The 21126-nt window shown below is 40.1% G+C and overlaps 1 protein-coding gene across 2 annotated transcripts; it reads right to left on the reverse strand.

Annotated features, from left to right (window-relative positions):
• Nucleotides 1–4452: 4452 nt before the first annotated feature.
• Nucleotides 4453–20944, reverse strand: LOC110988627 (97 kDa heat shock protein-like). Of its 2 annotated transcripts, none has more exons than XM_022252343.2 (18): nt 20669–20944; nt 18914–18971; nt 18364–18504; nt 17508–17630; nt 16173–16272; nt 15616–15749; nt 14258–14502; nt 13565–13641; nt 12629–12780; nt 12286–12389; nt 11691–11824; nt 11240–11532; nt 10644–10835; nt 9916–10041; nt 9315–9422; nt 8794–8913; nt 8077–8238; nt 4453–7292 (listed from the first exon to the last, which is right to left on the reverse strand). In XM_022252343.2, the coding sequence occupies exons 1-18, from the start codon at nt 20773–20775 to the stop codon at nt 7089–7091; spliced, it is 2580 nt and encodes an 859-aa protein (XP_022108035.2). In that variant the 5' UTR covers nt 20776–20944; the 3' UTR covers nt 4453–7088. The 2 variants fall into 2 exon arrangements, with proteins under 2 accessions (XP_022108035.2, XP_022108036.2); XM_022252344.2 differs by having other exon boundaries at nt 11243–11532; nt 20669–20943.
• Between the last annotated feature and the right edge of the window lie 182 nt (nt 20945–21126).

Consider the following 21126-nt stretch of genomic DNA (forward strand, 5'->3'; position numbering starts at 1 on the left):
AAGATGTGCGGTTTCGATAAGGCATATCCAGCTGGTGCCGTAGTGCCGCTCTTCATCCGCTCTTTATTAATGTAATCCCAATTTTGTCCCTCTTTTTGCATTAAAATAACTGAAAATGATGAATATTCTTGTGACGTACTATACACAAATGTTTTGAATATATTTATATGTTGTTTCTTTGTAACTTGAACGTGTTAATTGTTAACTGGATGGCCTTTGAAATGAGGCTGCGGATTAATACTTGATGAATAATTTATTATCGGTGGTCTCGGTAGCGACCAATGGGCTTGGTATTAATCGCCTAACCGGAAATGCAAGTGTATACAAGTTTCTTACGTGAGGTAGTTCCCGGTGCTACAGGTCTTATACAGGTGCAGCCACATTGTACTGTACATGCACAGTATGTGTGTGCTGAGGCGGCACGTGCCAAGACTGAGGAGAATGATTGGTCTGACCTGGTCCAAGTATTTTAGGACTCAAAAGCGATTTGTTGTCGCCCGACTATGTCCAAATGTTACAGAAAGGCCATTTGCTTGTACTTGGTCTTGGCAAAGATTTTGGCCCGGAATTTTGGCGTCTGATTGAACTGGATACTATTACTACAAAATCAAGCACAAGCGGGCTGCTTTTTTCTCTTTCTTTACGCCCTTGTAGTGCAGTGCTACTATAATTTAACATGCTGAAAGTTCAATTTTCTTGTTTCTAGAGGAGGGAAATTAACAGGTCATACACCTCTCACACATTACATTTTGTTGAAAATATGGACCCATTTAGGCCCTAGTAACTGAGCTGCTGACGGTCTGTATTGAGGTGGCATGATGACCGCTGTTCCTTTTTTGCTTTTTACAGATCGCATCTCGAGATTCTGTGTATAAGCACTAATCAGGGTGAATAGGTAAAGGGGGCGCCCTTGTAATCTGCTGTTCCGGCTTGGATAATCAGTGTGATGGATACGCCGATGAGGATTAGGGTTAAGATAACAGGGGCGATAAAATCTTTTCGAGGTCAAATAGTTTAGACACAACAGAAAACTTAAACTACTCTTCTCGAGGTCAGTGCACAAGAGCATGATAAGAAGAAAATCGTCAAACATATGAACCCTCCCAACAAAAAAAATGACCTGGATTGTGGTTTTTAAGTCCCATACGGAGGGGTAACTAAAATTATGAAGTTGGCAAGAGTTGTACATGTACAACTGCGATGAGATAGCGTCACATCCGTCTACGAGTAGAGCTCACTCAATTGTGTGGGTATATGCAAATTGTTTTAGCTCAAATCTGGCGGTATCATTAAAGCTTGACCATGGCTTGACGCAGTCAGTCCATGAAGTATGGGCCATTGTAGTATGAAGACCGCAAAAAAGTTAACCAACAACGCACGAGGTTCGCCGCAACCACACCTATACCGAAGGTTTATCAATGAAGAAATTTCACCAAATAAAGTGGAAAGCATTTTGGACTTTTCACCCTCGGTTGAGGTACTACATGTACATGTATGTTGATTTTGAAGCGTGCAGGAGTGAATCATGTTAATTACTGACAGAGATCTACTAAGTAAATGAGATATTCTGGGGTAGGGGGTGCAGATTTCTTGATATGAAGGCATGGTAAAGGTAAATATATTCATGTGGTTTGAAACGTGGGGGAAAGGTATTAGTCATGGCGGACCAAACATTTTGAACGTATACTACAAATTGCACAGTCACCTGACAATCTGATCAGACGCACAGACAAGTTTTATTGCAGTCTTATGTTACGAGGCCCCCAAAACACAGCATTCCAGCTAAGTGGGGGATCAACAACTTACATAATACGTGGTAAGTAATGGTTTCTGTATTCAGAGTTTCCGGGAGTGATGAGCAGAATAGTAACGGTTGCGAACAAGTTCTGACTCGTCTCTGCATGGGCATAATATGCAGTGCAGCCGGGTTGCTCTGAGCACGGAGGCAAGGTCCCGTCAGCAAAGTTTCTGTACAAACAGTATCGATCGAGATGTATTTTGTTGTTCCGTGGAACAACTGAACCTTTGTTTGTCTTTGCTCTATTTGGAGGCTTAAGTAATACCCCCCATTCTGACTACCCCGAGACAGCTAGCACAGTAGCAGTGGATTTAATTTTACCATGGTTTTACCCATATTGTGAGAGGTATTTTTATTGCATTGTTAAAACATCTAAAACCCAATGCTTTATAATTTATTCTCAGCTTATTAAAATTCCTTTATTGGAGGTGGGGCTCTGGAATGGGATGTGGATAACCACACTGAACACTCTTTAATAGACATCACCCAAATCGGCTATTTTCTACCTGAACAAGAACACGGCGAGGTCAGGCATGGAATCGTCGGTTACAGATTTGACAATTACAAGCCTGTCCAAGTGAAATTGGAATGTAAAGGTTTATGGTTTTCGGGGGTGTAGTTTCTTTGCGCACAATACTCCACTTATCTGTTTAGCGCCGAACCGGACAGTATTTATTTGGCTTTCGGGTCCGATTTCTGAGGTATTTTAATTGATGATTTCCACATGGGGCTCACAGCAACGCAGACAGAACACGACCACCCGGCCTAGGGTAGCATAAAGCAATTACACCAGACCCCACAAAAGTGACAGGTGGAAGTGGCTTGAATGTGGGCATAGTAGAACATCTTGCCTAATATGGCCCCCTCTCATTGATTTAGCTCCGAGACTTTCCAAATTGCAAACACGGCTGGGAAGTGACACTGAAATGTCTGTATCCACCTACCAAATACCACAAGCAACTTATGCTCCAGCCTTGAATCCCTATCTCAACCCCAGCAGTAATGTCACTATTACGGTTCTCGTACAACAGGAACAAGAACTCTTCCATCCATCCCCATGACCTGATGACCCTTCAGCCTAAAGGTTTCACTTTTTTCTCCGCCTTTTTTCTTTCCAGGATTTGTTCAAAGCTGCACAAAAACTGTAACCAGCCACAATGGGGTAGCTTGGTAAAGCCTCATTTTGACATTGAATGTGTTGGCTATTTTTATTCAGCAGAAAATTGCATTATGCATATTGTTTACCACTAACCAACCAACAAATTTCAAGACTGAATGTCCAAGACCATTTTTTTTTTCATTGGAAATTCTCTGCAGAGTTACCTAGACCAGTTTCTGAAACTTGCCAGGTTTACATCATCCCTGAAATCAGTCCTCCTAGTAGAGTTTTTATAATTATTGTGTTTTTCTCTGTCTTGTGCTTTGTATTTGTTTTAATGTCGTTTAATTGTGTTAACCTTGTTTTAATATATTTTGTATGTTTTATTTTCTGCATGATTCCCGTTTTATTGTATAGTTTCATAATTGTTTTTAAAGTGTAGGCTGTTTGTTTCACATTTGTATAATTCCATTTAATTTTGTTGTATTCGTGTCGTTTTCTTCAGAGAGCATTCTCTTTCCTTTGGACAATGTATATACATGTATTGCATAATACATCCTCAAAAGGAAACACTATTAATGGCTTTTTGGACTGACAACTCGTGGTGTGCGGGATGAGAAAAAAACGCATGATTTCACGGGTTAATTCTTGTCACGTGGAAGCGGTTATACCCACGTCAATGGTGAACATTAAAATAGCACTTCTTTAATGTATCCCGTACTGGTAGAATGCAACGTGCGGGATAGGAAACACCGAAATGGCTTATTTTTCAGTAGTCACATATTCAACCGGGGCGGGACGTGTGAAACTTTCAAAGTACGCTCGCGTGTAAGCAAGGAACAGTGAACTATAACGTTTTATATCATCTCCGCACTATCGGCTCTGTAGAGAAAAGGTTATTGTCGTCAGTCGTAAATCGGAAAACCTGGTAAATTCTCGGTCTTCCAATATGAGTACTCTGATGGGCTGGGTAGGCCTAATAATGTAGTTGCCGTCAAGGAAATGCATTTGAAATTGCATTCATCGATTTTCAAAAACGATTTAAAGTGTTAAGTACTCTTTCGTAAAGCAGGTCCCATTTGCCCCGGAAAAATCACGTTCAAAAGAAAAACTAATGTTCATATTACATGTAGTTTCTATTTCCGTTACAAGCACTTTCAAATATTATGCTGACCTTTTCGTGATGCTGGAAAAAAAATTCCTGAAAGCAAACAAGTTCACACTGAGAACATGACCAACTTTTTCCCACTGTGAAACTACATCTAGAAACACAATTCATTTGAAATGACTTGACACGACAAACATTTAAAGAAATGTTTTGGAAAATTATTTCATGTGAAAGGCCACATTAATGAAAAAGTAACACACTGTTTAATGATGAATTACAGACTGTAGAACTCTTCATCTTTTTGTTCTTGTTCATTTACTGGCATGAGTATAATTTAAGGATTTAAAGAATGGGGGGGGGGAGAGGCAATCAAAGCCATTCCACCTCCCTGAACATGGGCACCAACTTATAGACACAAAAACAGAAACAACACACTGTAGAATCTAATTTGTCATTCTAAACATTTTCCATTTTTCTTTAATCTGAACATCAGAAAAACCAGAGTGGAGTACACGTACAGATGGTTTGCCACACGATTAAAAATATTCCTTCATCTTGGGCATTGAACAGCATTAACATTGCAATAATTCTTTATTTCGCTATTTTTTTTTTGTTACTAGAACAATTACACACTATATATACTCTTTATGGAAAACATTAATTCCATTTAGGTAACATATCTCAAGGATTTGAATGGTTCAGCCTAAATTCAACACTTTCCCAACAAAAAAATTGATTTCTGATTGCAATCCATGACAATGGTCTGGGTTAAAATTAGATGTTGAAATAACAGCACAAAAAACACCTTCACTCCGGCATTATGACAAATGTAGACAAGGATAGGATTAACAAAATCCACCCCTACACAGCAAATATACGGTAGGTCTTGATTTTTTTTTACGGTGACTAAAGTGACAGTAAAATGCACAAAACTCTACTGCCAAATTAGAACACAAAAGTGAACAAATTTCAGGCATAAATCAAATAATAATGAAGTTTCTGTTTGTGTCACATTCCACTTTTTGTAACAAATTATGATGTTCGGTTTTAATGTGCTGTACATATAACACCCACAATTCTTAACCTATGTCTAATTTATGTCTGATTTATTTGTTATGGCAGAAATACTCTACATTATCACCCAAAGTTGTTTTAAATAGCAAATTAGTGTAACAGACAAATAAGCCAAAGGTAGGTAGGGGTTACCAACTGGTCTATAGAATCAACATCTTGTGGGTCATAACATCAACTGATTAAGTCTCTATATTTTTTTCACAAATAAACGGCTGTTCCCAAAACATAAACAAGATTCTTTTATCTATGTTTGAACAACACTGTTGACCATACTTTGTCATCAGCCCAAATTTGGGGATCAAGACCCCTATTAAAGGTTTGGCTCCTGTCTTGGCCCAGTAAAAATTCAAGTCAAAATAGCTGTAATGCTATGAAGTAGAAATCTGTTTTATAAAGAGAATTTTTTAAAGAACTAATGACTTTTTTAAATCTCAAAAAACTTTGTTTTTTTATATCTCAATCAACAAAAGCACCTTTATGATTTATGCAACAACTTGACCAAGAACTTGTACAAAGTCCATGTCTTTCCTAAGCCCTCAACTGAACACATACAGCTAAGATCTTTATTGCTGATTTCGTGAAGACACCAATCCAGAAACAGCACAGTACACATAATCATGGCATGCAATCCACTACATGTGCATTTGTCACAAGTTCTAAAGACAACACAACACCACCATTCTCAACATCAACGGTGCTTGTTGTGGAAACTGTTTCTAATCAGGGAAAGGCTACCAAAAACTGTCTGGGTGGTGACAGAAATCATCAAATCGATGAACATGTGCAGTTGAACAGGTTTAGGACAGTTACAGAAACACATGCAATCACTAACGACAGTCCTTTTCTAAACATAAAGCCATCCTGCTTGTATTAACATAGTTCTAGTTCCTCTTCTGTGTCAAGCTGAAATTGTTACTCTAATTGTTCCCTATAAGCAGGTCAGATATACATATACAACGATGTCCAGTTGCATCTGGACAGAAGTCTACTCTGAACATGAAGTATGCCAGTTGTCATCAAGCATGTCAGTGTCTTAAGTTCCTTCACAATTCTTCAATTCAAACTACCAAACCATTCTTGTGAGGAATCTTCGGGAATCTTCTCAAATACTCCACTGTGCAGGAAACCACTGGCACATTGTTTGCTAGTGTCTGAGCTCTACCTTCATCAGTCCTGCAAAAAAACTCCCTACACTCCTGGCCTGTTTTCCAAATTTCTTGGTTTGCCTGACTTTTAACTCTTGACTTTGTTGTTGACAGCTCAGTAACAAGACAGAGAGTCCCACTGGAACATCGAACTACATGTCACAGAGTCAAATACTGAATTATTTCCATTGACTCTGAATATCGAGGGACTACATTATGGGATTGATTTTAGAGATAAAGCCTGAGATGGAGAAGTTGAGTATCAGAAAACCACCAATGTGAATTTTGAAAGGTGTGGGTAGATTAGGTCAGATCAGAGCGGAGCAAAATACTAAGCAGGTTTATGAAATACATTCCAAGAACCACTTGCGAGCAATAGTTCATATGAGGATTTTCCTAGATCTTTCTTCTATCTTTTTTTTTGGGGGGGGGATTTTTTTTTTAAGAACTATGCTTAAGTACTATGCAAGTAATTTACCCTGTGCATTCCTAGGACTCAACTTTGTGAATCACATTGTATATAGCTTTATATGGCTCCGGAAATGTTTTCTTCGGTTTCTGATTGCCAACAAACAACTGATCTAACATGCTAACAGAGCTCTGATTTTGTGCAGGCACAACTATACTTCCTGAAAACACAAAACCAAAATGTCCATACGAACTGATACTCCACTATGCAAACACTAAAATCGTTCACTGGTTCTAGAACCAGTGGTTTCAATAAGCACCACATTCTATAATGCCTTTGGTGAATCATACGGATTGCATAATTCTCTGACTGGCACACTTCATGAGGTAGCAGACTTGGGGATTATTTTGACAGTTACATTCATGATTATTCATATATAAATTAAGCTATATACATCAGTCCAGCTCCATGTCTACATCAACACTACCCCCTTCTTTACTAGCCTGGTCTCCACTCTCCTCGGTTTCCATCTTCTCCTCAGGCTTGGTGTCCTCTGCTGTGGCTCCATTGCCTTCCTTGGCCCCTGTGTCTTTGGGCGGTTCTTCCTTCGGTTTGGGCTTGGGTTTGTTTAGAATCTGGTCACAATTCTTCTTCAGTGACTGGACGAGACAGAACAGAAAACAACCTCGCTGAGTGAACTTCTGGTAAAAGCTAGATGCTTGATTGCACCCAATTTATGACCTGCAACCCCTTGTTTAATACACAGTGTGAGCTAAGTAGTCCAGAGTAGTTCAGTTGAATTTAATTTCATACACACATGCTGTGGGTTCTGATAATGGCGGCAAATGGATAGGGAGATCGATGCACATTAAATGTTATTATTACCCAGAGACCCATTATTACCCATTATCATTTTAGGCACAAGTACATGTGTAGCTTGCAACCATGGTGATAACACAGCCCTCACAGGTATCAAAGGCACTCCAAAGAAGGAAGAACTAGGTGACAAATGTGGTAAAGAACCTTGCCTGAGAGAAAATCGCACTCCTCAATGGTTGCAGGGGGAGTATTATTCACAAATACAATAGGAAATGCATATCAACTGCAGAATTGTAGATTTTTAGTCTCCAGTCAGTCCACAAGTCAACTCGCAAGTCATTTCACAAGTCAGTGCGGATCGAACTAAAGAGATGAACAATAACAAAGGAATGCTTTTGTCACAGTTCATTTAAATAGCTTTTGAGTTGACCTGTGGCTGAATGACCAGCTGTGACTTGTGACTGACTCAATTACAACTCTGGTCAAGTGTGTAATCAACTGCCACCCCCCTCCCTACAATGCAACCCCAAACTGCTCCCCCACCCTCACCCCTTTACAGCCTCAACCCTCATCCTAACTGAACCCCTTGCCTGACCAACTTTGAACTGAACCATCATTACTTACAGCATTCTCCGCTCGTATATCTTGGACCAGTACGATAGGTTTGTTATAGAGGGCCAGTTGGTTCTGGGCGTTCACCTTGCTGTCCCTCCAAGCCTCCTTCTCACTCACCCACTTCTCAACTTTCTCTATCTCTGCCTTCTCAATGTGGGCGTACTTCTCATCCTGAGAGAAAAAAAAGGGGATAATACGAACACAAAGCAGTGTCAGACCAGCACACTTTTACAACAGTCCCTGACAGTAACAAAACTTCACAATCTAAGGATATGAATGCCCATTACCAATTCTAATATTCATGGGTCTTTTATAAGTATCCGTACAAAATTTAAAAACACGTTGTCCCTGCATAGCCTGTTGTGGTCCAACCAACAGCAACAATATCTTGATTATGCTAAAAACTGTGATTATGGGCACTACAGTTTGACTCCTTCCAAAAAGGCACTACACTCTTGCCAAGAGAGCCCCCCGTGAGCGATAACCCCGTAGCCAAGTATTTCAATGATTTTGCTCAGTTATTTATATTTTATCTCCCATCCAAGAAGCACTGCAACCCAACAAAAACTACCAAAACAACAATCAGCCAGAATATTGCAATAAGAAACATTACTATGCATTGCATGGTACAGGCTTTAAAGCGGTGGCCAAGCCAACAACGATAAAGACCTAAGTACACTTGAAAGCAGATTCTCTTCAACTCTCAAGCTTCTCCCAATGCCTCACCCCTTCATTATACTGCAGCAGTGCCTTCCTGTAGTGCACTAAGCTTGCCCCCAGCTCTTCAAATGCTTGAGGTCGATCAAGGGATTCCTTGTACCGTTCTACAATTGGATCACCTGTTTTCTGCACCAAACACCAACAATAGGTATGATTGTAACTGATGGAAATAAATTTAATGTTTCAAATTGAAAAGGACAAGTCAGACATCATTCAAACATGACACTGCATGAATAGAAACTTTTCTCTTCCTATATCATATCCTCTTTCAATCTAAATTGTATAAACTTCACTAATTCTAACAAAAGTATAAAAACTGTATCTGTCTTTCCATGATATTAACAAGGAAAATAACTTATGCTTGTTTTAACTGGACTTTTTGACTTTGGTATGTAATATTAGAGTCAAGAGAAGATGGATCCGGGGGGAAGGGGTCTCCAACAGTCTGTGCATGAATTGCAGTATGTTAGACCTTGTTAGATTCACCACAGCATGGGGTCACAGGAAGTGATACATTTTTCACTAACCTTCAGTTTAGCCAGCTTGTCAACGTAGACATTTTTAGCTTCATCTTCGCCATCTTCATAAAGCCAGTTCTCTGTCTTGTCCAGGAGACTGATAAATGCATCTCGATCCTACAGAAACAGCCAAAAAATAAAACTAATTGATTGTTTATTCAAACATTGATCGCATAATTTTGTAAATGCACTGCAAGTGCTCTCTCATAAAGAACAGAATTGACAATAAAGAAAATCCCCCCACGTAATCTTTTGACTTAAAAATACAATGTTTTCAATAATACTCCTTTTTTATTTTCAGGCTGGAACTGGCAATCTGCTATAACCCACAACGGAAGTATTTGGCCTCAGAAATGAAAACAAATACTTCTTCACCGAAAGAAACCACCTTCTATGAAAAGCTCAAATTATTTCCTTTATTGACTAAGAGCCAGAAGCAAAAGAGAACATCAGCATTTTGAAAGTACAACTGTCAAATTGGCTGATATTGGAATAATCCCTTTACACTTGGTAGCATGACCATCAGGGACTTTCAAGACGATGTAGACTGTTCAACGGAGTGTAAAAATTGTTCCAAGCAAAACTGACGAGCAAGCAAGAAGAGTCTTACTGCTGACGAGATGAAGCATTCCAGCTGATCACACAGCTTGTCCTTCATCTCATAGACATACTCCTCTACACTGTTTCTGGCATCACTTCTCTCTCTCTCCAGTTTGTCCTGTGCTATCATCTGACCCTGGGTTGATTAACCAAAAAAATTACTAACGTTAAAGGCAACTCAACAATTTCAAATGTTCAGCATGGTTAAACTGAAATGAAGGACCATGACAAGTCCATCAGTTTTCAGCCATGGACACAACTCTTGGAGTTCTGCTTTTAGAATGTGATTTTTGTCAAAGTTGACAATATTTACTTCAGTCAGCAAAATACTAGCCTAGTGTGACACACAATTTGTCATTCAGTGTCATTCAAGGAGGCTATAATGAAGTCAGAATGGGCAACAATGAAACATTTCCCTCCTTCATTTGCCTTTGGCAGCATTCTTCCATCTCACACAATCTAATTCCACTGTAACAATATTATGGTTCATGTCTGTACGAGATTAGACAGCCAAACTGAATACCATGTCAAGAAAATGTATCAAACTGTTTGTCAAGAGAGCCTTTTTCTGACTTGAGCTTGAAATTACTCCTTGAAGCCTACCGTTGCTCAACTAATCAGGATACTGTGTAATTAAATCAGTCTACGGAACTCAGGAAGTAATATCAAAATCAAGCTGATATTATGAAACTAAACTGTCCTCATCTGGTTTTTGTCTTCAATGACAGATCAATCTACCTCTCTCTCGGCATAGTTGGCAATGTCTTTGCCCTTGGAACTGTGGGTAATCTCCTCCACAGGCAGGTCGTGATAACGCACTGTCTTCTTGGCCTTCTTAGGTTCTGCTTTTTCGCCTGCATCAGCTGTGTCTGAGCCCCCATTGGAATCTGCCTTCTTTTCATTTGTCTGAGATGTTTCGTTTGATTCCATCTGAGAGAAACGATAAAGACAAGTTGGAATACAAATTTGTACTGTAATCAACAAATAGATAGGCACCAAAGCCTATCACTGTACAATTGGGTTTTATCGCTGACAGTTGGGCAGCATTATTCAAGCTTCCCTGGCTATGAACTGTCACCTGTGTTGAAATTTCCACCTGACTTTGGCAACATGACTTTTGACACAAGTGAAATTCCAGCACACTGCTGCCTTGGTGAAAAATTCCTAACAGTATATAAGTGTTAACATCTGCATAAACAAGACGTGTTCAATGACTGCCATTGTTCAAATTCAGCACGAGTTTCACAGAATCTGTATCATAAAGTAAACAGCGAGCCGTCTTTGATCACCACTGATGGGACATTTCAAGACATCTGATGAGGTCAAAGACTTGCCACCTCTCCATTTTCTTTCTTGGCTTCTTGCTCGGCAGCCGGCTCTGTGTTCTCCTTAGCCTGCTCCTCCGTCTCCATGGGAGACTCTTCTGCATTATTGACAGCCGTATCGTCTCTGCTTGGCTTTTCGGCAGCATCCTTGTCGTTCTGCTGCTCGGGCTGGGGTGGGATTTTCTCCATCATGGAGGCTGAAGACACCTTAAAAATGCCATGCCCATTGACACGGACCTTGACCTTGACCTTTGAACTCTCACCCTCAGTAGTGGGCTTTACATTCTTGATCTCAAACCGACCTGTTCATTCATGGAAACAAGAATAATTGTTTTAAAAAGAAACAGTTAAAAAAGGCAGCTTTCAAAGAAGAAAACAATACAATTTCCTTGACCAAACTTCACTACAAAAAAGGATTTAAAAAGTGAAACCCATGCAGGTAAACAAGGGAATTCCTTACCTATAAAAGGATCTGAGTATGGAATCTTATCCTTGGATGTGTACTTGGCTGACAACTCAAATGGTTCCGTCCGATAGAATGTCAACATCTTAGAAAAGGGAACCTGGTGATTTGGGGGGAAGACTTCCATCTCACTGTCACAAGTAAAGATGAGAACAATGAAAGAAAGGTTAAATATAAATGCATATTACAAAATTAAGAACGGTTTTTCCCAAGTGCGCAAAATCATGGACTGACTACTGCAAGTAAGAATAATTTGAAACCATTTCACTATACAATGGATTACAGTCATGAAGTTTGTGGACAAAATAATTTTTCTTGAAAAGAAAAATGGTTCTGAAGCAACTGCACAGATGTTATATCTGACACAATGTGATGTCTCCAAACCTCAAGGTTTAGGTTTAAGAAGCAGTACAAAGCTTGGTCAATTTTTGAAGAAGTAGTTAAGCAGTTGCTTTTAAACAGTTTTCAAAATAATATACAATTTTACAGCTGCTCCCAGACCACTGTCATCATGAATCTCACTCCAAGTCTCCCAGGCTTGCGCATTATAGGACCTCAATCTGACCACAGTTGGCGGTCTAGAACTACTCACCCATCTTCCCCTTCCGTAGCCTTCCACAGCAGGCTGATGGAGTACGGGGTCAGGTCGGTCACATTAAACTCACGTACTCTAAAGGTTGGTGACAGAATGGCACACTGGAAGGCAACAGACAGTGTATGCCCAAGTCAACACTCAAGTTCTTGGCAAACAAACTTGGAAAACTTTCTGAGGAAAGGTTACTGGTAAGCGAAGCCACTTATGGATACTAAATAATCAAAGAGAAAAAATAATGCATCAGTTGCCTTAGTAAAGTATCCTGGAATTGCACTACTGGGTAATTAAAAAGTGAAGCGGGAAGGTGTGGAAACTGCAAGACATGAGAAGTACTAATTACCTGCAGAGCACATCCTCTGGCAACTGCCTCGTCCTGGTTCAGGGTGGTGCTAGCGTCCTTCTTGAAGATCTTCTTGATCAGTTCCTTAACAGCTGGGATGCGCGTAGATCCACCAATGATTTCAACAGAATAAATCTCATCTGGTTTCAGCTCTGTCAACATCAAGCAAACCACAATGAATATTCAATGAGAAAAAAGATTTGTTTGTGAACCTTATTCTGGACTTCTGCCCTCAGAGTTTTAGAATTAGAAAATACAAAGAAGCCTGAAGAGTTAATCTAACTGAATATGCAAAAGTGTTGGGCAAGCTGGAGGCTGGATAGAGTACTGAGGATGCTCCATCCAGTACTATGGCCGCACTGATTGATCTGTGGCTGTCCTGACCAATCAGGAAGGAGACAGAATGGTCACCTGATCAGTAAAACACTGACCGTTGGTGATCACTCAGCAGGGACAAGGTGAACCCGACTTGTCTCCTCAAAGCCAGAATACATGAAAAAAAAAATGGATTACTTCTCATAAATCATGCTGAAGTCTGACAGATGAAAGAACTACAGCCAATATACAGGAACTCAAGCAGCTGTCCCACTCTGTGCGAACTTAGTTATTCACCAATGGAATCCCTGCAACTGAAGGTTGAAATCTGTGATCCTATTCCACCAGCTGATGAGACACTTGAACATCCTCGACATTCAAGATTTCGAGAAATTTTCTCAACTTAAATTTTAGAAAGGTCAGCACCAAGTCCAAACACTTTGTTTGCGTGTACAGGGCATTCAGCATAACCATGGAACTAATGCACAGGTGACTTTGGTGATAGATAGGCGTTGTTGATCCTCTCTATGTCAAACACTTTACAATACACTCACAACGCCCTGATCCAAAATACTCCATTTATCAGTGACATAAAGTGAAGCTTTCTAAAATTGGACTCACTGGTCTGAGATTGGACTGACTTGAGTACAGCCTCAACTCTTTTCAATAAATGGGATGACAAGGCCTCGAAATCAGGTCTGTTGGGAGAAAACAAAAATTTCAAGTGAGGATCTTAAATGGGTAGCCAAGTGCTTAAATGAAATTTTGATCTGCAAATCAGACTTTGAAATATCAAACACCTTTTGTGTATTACTGATCATTTTGAAGAATGCTGCATACAATGACTATAAAAAAAACATGCCTAATAAAAAAGGGTGTGACTGGAGGAAAATAAAATGTCCATGAATCCCACCAGAGGTTTAAAGGCCTCCACAGTAGTGCAGGATATATGGCATACATCTGTACATCTGTACTTGCTAAAAGGGACCTCTTAAAATACCCATTATTTGTCTTTTTTTCAACTTTTGTAAGTTAGTACCTTAATGATAAACTCAGAATTTTCAGATTTCAAGAAAGATGGTTTTAAAAAATGTGGAGATCAGAAAAAGCATCGAGAAAATATCCTGAAAACCAGGAAAAATCCTGAAAATTTCTCCCTGCACCTTTTTAGATCCTTTTTAAGTCCTTCAATGAAATCTTGATGGTTAGATATGAGCTGGAATGCCAAACAGTGTGTCTGTGTATCATTGATCAGAATGCTACTTACAGTGACTACATAAGATGGCAAGGTCTTTATAAAGTTTGTACTTTTACCTTTTCATGTGTCCAGTGACATCCTTGTCGTCCATGATACTCTCAATGTTCATGGGTAGATCAGTGGCATTGGTGCTCATCTGCTTCTTGAGCTTCTCACACTCCTGGGTCAGTCGCAGGTAGGCCCGGGGGCTGGACTTGACATCAATGCGATACTTGGGCTTGAACTCCTCCGCAAAGTGCTCAGCCAGGACGTGGTCAAAGTCGCGGCCACCTAGACTTGGGTCGCTGGCAACGTTGAGAATCTGAATGGGAGAAAGTGGAAAGGATATCAGGAATAGGGCACAATCATGGCAACAAATGTCTGAGTTTTCTCAGACCTTATTTATGAAAAAAGTAGACATTTTGGAGTAAGCATTAACAGTGGACACGGAAAGCGGCATGGGGGGAAGCGGCATACACATTGTTTCATGATCGCTCACATTCAACTGGAACATCGCGCCACGCCACCCAAATGTATGGCATGCATGCATATACTGTACAGGGCCGTGCGAGCACTGTGTGTATAATGGGGATAGCGTACACTCAGCCTGGCCGGCGGCTTGGCCCGCTCTATCCATGCATACTGCACGATCGCAAGTGCATCTCAGGTGACACCCGCTGGCCTATCCAATGACTTAACTTAACAGCGTATGCCCAAGCCAAGAGTTTTAATGTACCATGCAACAATGTCAGTCTAGAACAAGTGCTCATCAACGTGCACGCGTTATCGGTATATCGAGAGCTCCACATTTTTCATGCACACAGGACAATTGTACGGTCGGGGAAGTATTTTAACTAACACCACAATGTAGTGTTTGCAATTTAGTGCAATGTGCCACGCGCGATCTGAACTGTACATGCCATTGGTAGATCAGGACTACCCTGATTAATTCCCACGTACGTTGTTCTGTGCAAAATCACTAGCCTAGCCAGTTTTTATGGTACGCAAAATGCTGAGGGAAGAGCGGCTGCAGTCAAAACAGGCCGAAGCTGGTCCGCGGAGAAAGAGGGGGAGACATAGCCCCCTTGACACCTCTGGCCAGTGTCTGTGAGGTGTTGTGACAATCAGCCGCATGGAGGCTGTTGGAAGCCAAAGCATCTCACACTGTTACTCTAGCACACAGTGTGAAAGTCCACATCTCATGAGAGTCGAGACAGAACGGCAGATGGGTGTGCCAAAGAAGAAAACACAGAGTCTGATACACAAACATTAGAGAAAACGTCACAGAACAAAACACAGACCCATCTCACACACAAACCGTCCTGGGGATAAATTTTCCCTAGGAATGACTTCCATCGTTGACAGAGTGTACTATCAAAGTATGACAACTTGAAGTAGGACTTATGAGTCATTTCAATGTGCCAGATATTCTCACCTTGAGTTTGCCCTTGTTGAAGGCTGACACACAGACCTGTAATGATGACTGGCCCATGTCCACAAACACAACCACCCGAGGCTTCTCCTCTGGTGCTGGAAGGTCTTGCTTGTAGATACCATACGCTAAAGCCGCTACATATCAAAATTGTACCCAAAATTCAGAAAAATTGTAATAAGAATGGGGTGCGACCATGTGGCCACTGTTTATTTTTCACGATGAAGCATTTAGATGACAAGTGTTGAAAACCGTTGATCTTTCACATCTGCAAGCTAATTTCTTTCTCAAAATCATTTTGGCCTCTTTGATCTAAAAGTTGTTTCAAGGGAAACCTCAAGACAAGTACTAGGGAAGGGGGATCCAGAAATCACATTTTACTTGAATTTTGTATGACATGAGACACAAGCTGGTAAGTACATGATGCTTGGATGCTGTGCCTAACACTGGCACAAGACTTTGCTTTAACGTGAAGATCAACCACAGTTGCTCTGAGTTTTTAACTTTTCGACACACCCTATTGGCACAGACATAGTCCGCGGTTCAATTTATATTCATACCAGCAGTGGTATCATTGATGATTCTCAAACAGTTCAGACCAGCTATGCTCGCTGCATTCAGTATGCTTTTCCTCTCCACGTCAGTGTAATACTGGGGGACCTGTTTGTCAAATTAAAGAAAAGAAGTTCAAATGTTTAAGATCAGAAACACTTCATGAACATTCTTCAAGCCATAGTTACCTCAAATCATGAGTCTTTTCATTGCAAAGTACCACTTGACAAATCAGGACATCCTATAGATGGTAGCTTTGACTTAAAAGAGTGAACCATGTTTGTTGGCATGCCAGCCTGGAAATTAAACCAGACACCCAAGCCACAACGCCCCTTTGCAATGACTGGTTCATTCTGCTGCAGGAAAACAGGTGCAGGCCGTCATCAACAAGGAAAAGCAAGGGGAGGGTTTGTTTTGGATGCCGGCATTCTAACATTTATGACAAAAACACCACCTTGGGAAACTTGTGAGTCACTGGCAGTAGCAAGGGGGAGGGACTAGGAGGGCCACTGGCCCAAACTCCCCCTCCCCCACTTTTCTTTGACTTGGGGAAATGTCCCCCCCTCCTTTAATGGCTGATACATTACAGTCCCACCAATGCCCACTCCCACTTCGATAATTGTTCATCATCTTGGGTCATCCTGTGCAGGATGGAGCATGTTGTAAGGATTCAGTGGCCATTAGCCATGTGCATGGGTCTGACAGCCAAAAGCACCTTACTGGCTTACTCTAGCACACAACCTGAAAGTTCAGATCTCACCGGATCGAGACAGAACAGCAAACTGGTGTGCAGGGAGGTTGGCAAATTCAGGACCAAATATCATCAGCTGGAGGGATAAACTAAACTGGCTTGAATACTGGCCAGCCTACTGTCTCTGTTCTGGCTGATAGTTTCCTAAAGTTAGTCATGTTTGTTGAGTTGGAGATTCATGGTTTATCCTGGAGCCTTTACTATCAAATGAGTCAGGTACTACCAGCACACAGCTGCTTACCCCAACGAGGCTACAAATGATAAAGTTGAGCAACATATTAAACAAATAGAACAGCTACAACAATTGGGCTCAAAGTCTACATGTACCTGACCTAAGCAAGCAATTTACAAAAGATTTACAATCCCAACTGAACAGTTCTGTCAAGTGAGAATCAAAACACACCACTAAAGAATCAGGTTTCGTTTTTAAACCGTCAACAGAAACTCCGCCTTTGCAAGTGTTTCAGTTTTTCCGTACAATATACAATAATGAATAGCATCCAGGTGCATACTCGTTGTTAAGAGAATTCAATCTCTTTTTCGGGGGTGAGTTTATGACACAAGGAGTAAACCATTCAGCATCTTGACTCACCGACAGGACACAGTCCACCACCTTGGTTTGGAGACTAGCCTCAGCAGTCATCCTTAGCTTGGTCAGCAACATGGCATACACCTGCTCAGGTGTGAAAGTCTCCTTCTCGTTCATGTACTGAACCTAAAGGTAACAATAATCAAACCAGTTCAGCAGGAGCTCTGTTCAAGCTTGTTTACTACAATACTGCCAAATTCTCTGCTGACTGCCATAAACATAACAATTTGAATTCCCAAGGCTATTCCCAAGGCTGTTGCTATACCTCCTGATTCAGGGCAAGCTTTTACGTAACGACCACTATCTCAGGATCAGGAATGGGCTGGTTCCTTTTTTCCCCCTCTTATCCATTGAAAAACGTGTACTGGTGCAAAGCGTCTCTTATGTAACTAAGGAAAAGCTTGCCAATCATGAGGTATAGCTACAGTATCTTTAGAATGGAGAATTCAAATTGATATGTTCACGGGAATTTAAAGAACTCAGTGCACCAGATTTTATTCAAATTTCCTTCTCAAAAGGCTTATTCTTAATGCATTCTGACTGGTCACAGTCTCAAAGACATAAGGCCATGATGTCATACATAAAGAGTACCACAGTGAATATGTCAGATGGACATTTGTGTGTAAAAGGCACATGAACAAATGTGTCAACACACAAAATGCCATCGCACCCTACATTATGTGGACTTCTTTTGTGCACAGGTCCACATTATGTATGCCACGCCTGCACATGTGCATCCTCTGTTTCTTGCACTACACATCCTGGTTCAAAATGATGTGGTATTTCAGTACTCTAAATAAACAATGCATATCACAGAAGTTTATTTAGATTACATCAGTAGTAAACCTTTCCATTCTACCTTGATGCCAATACCGCCATCTGGTCTTTTGACCTTCTCGTTGAGTATTCTGGGTAGTTCTGCTTGCACTGTAGGATCGTCAAATGGCCGCCCAATCAGTCGCTTGAAATTTGTTATGGTGTTTTTATAGTTGGATATAACCTAGAGGAAAAATGGTCAGAGATGTGTGGAAAAAATATGCTGTTGAAATTAATTGTATTTTCTTCAAAAAGTGGTATAAAATCAATCTATATAGATGTGAGGTGGAAATGTGCACTGTCAAGTTAGCTTTTCTTAAATTAAGCTGCATACTGCAGACTGCGTGAGAACAGAACCAAATCAAAGTCACTGAAATGATGAATTTTGTATGGTCAGTGCTAAAACATGAAATAAAAAATTTTAGATGATTATGTCTTGGATAAAAGTGTAACTTTAGCAAAAATCTATGGATCATGATAATGTGATTTTCTCCATCTCTTTTTTGGCTCAGTGATAGGATGGAGTAGATATCTAAAAATTGTCCACAAAAGAAAAAAATTCAAAAATGAGAGAAAGTGAAAGAATCAAAAACCTGTGTCTTAGCAGCTGACCCAAGAATCCTTGTCCGCTCACCAAAACTCACGATAGCCCTGGAAAACAGAAATGGAAATAGAAGAAACCTGCTCAACACGGTCCCACTCAGTGACTTGTGACTGTGAATGCACAGTGAAGATACGCTTCAATACCTTTCTCTAGAATGTATTAACCCCTTGAGGGCACTCTCTTTCCATGAACTACAATTTGGGTTTTCTCAACCTTGAAAAGGGTGAATAACAATTGCACAGTTGTTATTCATCACAAACTGGGCCAGTAAGGAAGTAAGAATGAAATACATAACAGTACATAAGAGTGCACTGTAGGTTTTTTCTGTTCTAGAGGTATGTTTTTGTACTGTCTATGTTGAATAAATTATAACAATAATAATAACTGTAAAATTTATACCCCAAATTTCCTGAATTAAATTTAAGATTTAACTTTTTTCCCCCGCCTATGTGGCTTTTCACGATAAAAAATCATGCAGTGGAATTATGTATGTTTTCCATTATCTTTCGTGCATAATATGTTTTATAGGAAAAATCGCCACTATTTTCATGTTTCGCTGAAAATGTTTACCTAGATTATAACTTTGTAGTTTATTTTGATGTCTTTTATAAATCTGTTTGCTTTGGTTTGTTTTTTTTCTTTGTCTTGATTTGTTTCCGTTCAATTTAGACTCCACCACGAGTGTTATTTGTACACAATCTATGAAACCATTAAAGCTCTTGCTCAAAGGGAAATGGATCTAAGGTCATTTAGGATAATCAATGCAGTCAAAGCACGTGTGAAATTCCTAATGTTTAATATGGAATGAGGGTGTATGTAAAATCATATTGAAATCGGAGGATTTGGGACTATTAGGGTTGCCTCTTTGATACTTAAATACAGAATCAGCTATCACTTTATATAGGGTGATTACAGAGCAAAACAGTTGATTTTCAATTACTTTGTTGGTTATCGATTACTCAAAACCCCCTTTGCGACAATGAAGGCTTCTTTACAAAAAGCATGAGAGCATGTGACTTAAAATTCACCAGCTTATTAATTTTGTTATTCCATTTTAGAAAGTTAGGTATTTCTTTTAAATTAACTTACTTTAGCTTGCCTTTTAAAAACATTTTAATGAACTTCTGCTGAAATAAAATGTACTGAAGCTTATTTTAGTGGCATGACTTGCTTGACATTTCTGTGGAGAATTCCATAAACATACACCGTTTGACAACCTGTACAAAAACCCTGTGAGACTGTTGAAAAATATTCTAGATGTTTGAAAGTCAATACCTCAATATTTTCACTGCTAAATTTGACTTTTTAGGACATTATTGGTTTCAGAAGGTTCATAGGTCACTCCAGGGAAAATTAGCGGGTGTCCACATATGGAATTCCTTCAATTTTCAGTCTTACTTGCGCATAACACTACACTTAGACCTACATGACCGATGACAAACTACATTTGGCCTACCCGGTGTACCCCACTTTCAGAACTGTAAGGTTTATAGTTTTTGGCCTAAACTTATGTAGGGCCTAGGCCTATCCGCACCCACGAAAAGATACATCTGAACATGACTAACATTTGGGGGCCAATATAATTTCCCGTCCTGAAACCATGTAACTGAATATCTTAATCATCACATCCGTTTGGAAAAAAATATAATTCAAAGAAAATGGCCGCCACCGTGCGCAGCACAGAGACACGACTGTGTACCACAGCGGTGCAGGGAAGACTCCGCGTAAATGTACGTGTACTTACGGCGTAAGCCTGTCACTGTACTCGTTCGCAATGGTTTCGATACCACCACCCCTCGCCACGGCAATGTAACAAGAGCTATTTCCAACATCAAAACCAACGACAGCCATCCTGAGATAATACCGTGTTTCTGTATTTGAGAGACAGTATCAGTTCCTGATGCGATGAACACTTCGTTAGAATGAATAAATAACGGTTAAATTATCAATCGTCTTTTTATAGAGTTGATCAGAGGTACCGGTTAAAACAGCGGCAGCACATGTCTGGAAATTTCTTGCAACACTTCCAACCACCAATCACAAGAGGGCGCTAATTCCTTTTTCTTTGTCCGCCGCCTCCAACGTACGCCTGCAGCCGATGGAATTTTCTAGATGGTTATTGTGATTCATGGAAATTGATCATGCATTTTTTTTCTCAGAATAGAACCAAATTTTTTAACATAAAATGGTGGATCAGAGAAA

Source organism: Acanthaster planci, linkage group LG02 (assembly GCF_054643075.1).
Source record: "Acanthaster planci isolate LZ-2023a linkage group LG02, COTS_SCS, whole genome shotgun sequence".
NCBI classification, from domain to species: Eukaryota; Metazoa; Echinodermata; class Asteroidea; order Valvatida; family Acanthasteridae; genus Acanthaster; species Acanthaster planci.

What these genes read in the sequence shown, in the direction of transcription:
- LOC110988627 (XM_022252343.2), bottom strand. Translation starts at nt 20,775, where the DNA reads ATGGCTGTCGTTGGTTTTGATGTTGGAAATAGCTCTTGTTACATTGCC. An exon ending in TACAGTGACAGGCTTACGCC is followed by an intron (nt 18,972 to 20,668) that starts GTAAGTACACGT and finishes TCTGTTTTCCAG; the next exon opens with GGCTATCGTGAGTTTTGGTG. An exon ending in AGAAAGAAAATGGAGAGGTG is followed by an intron (nt 10,836 to 11,239) that starts GCAAGTCTTTGA and finishes CGTTTCTCTCAG; the next exon opens with ATGGAATCAAACGAAACATC.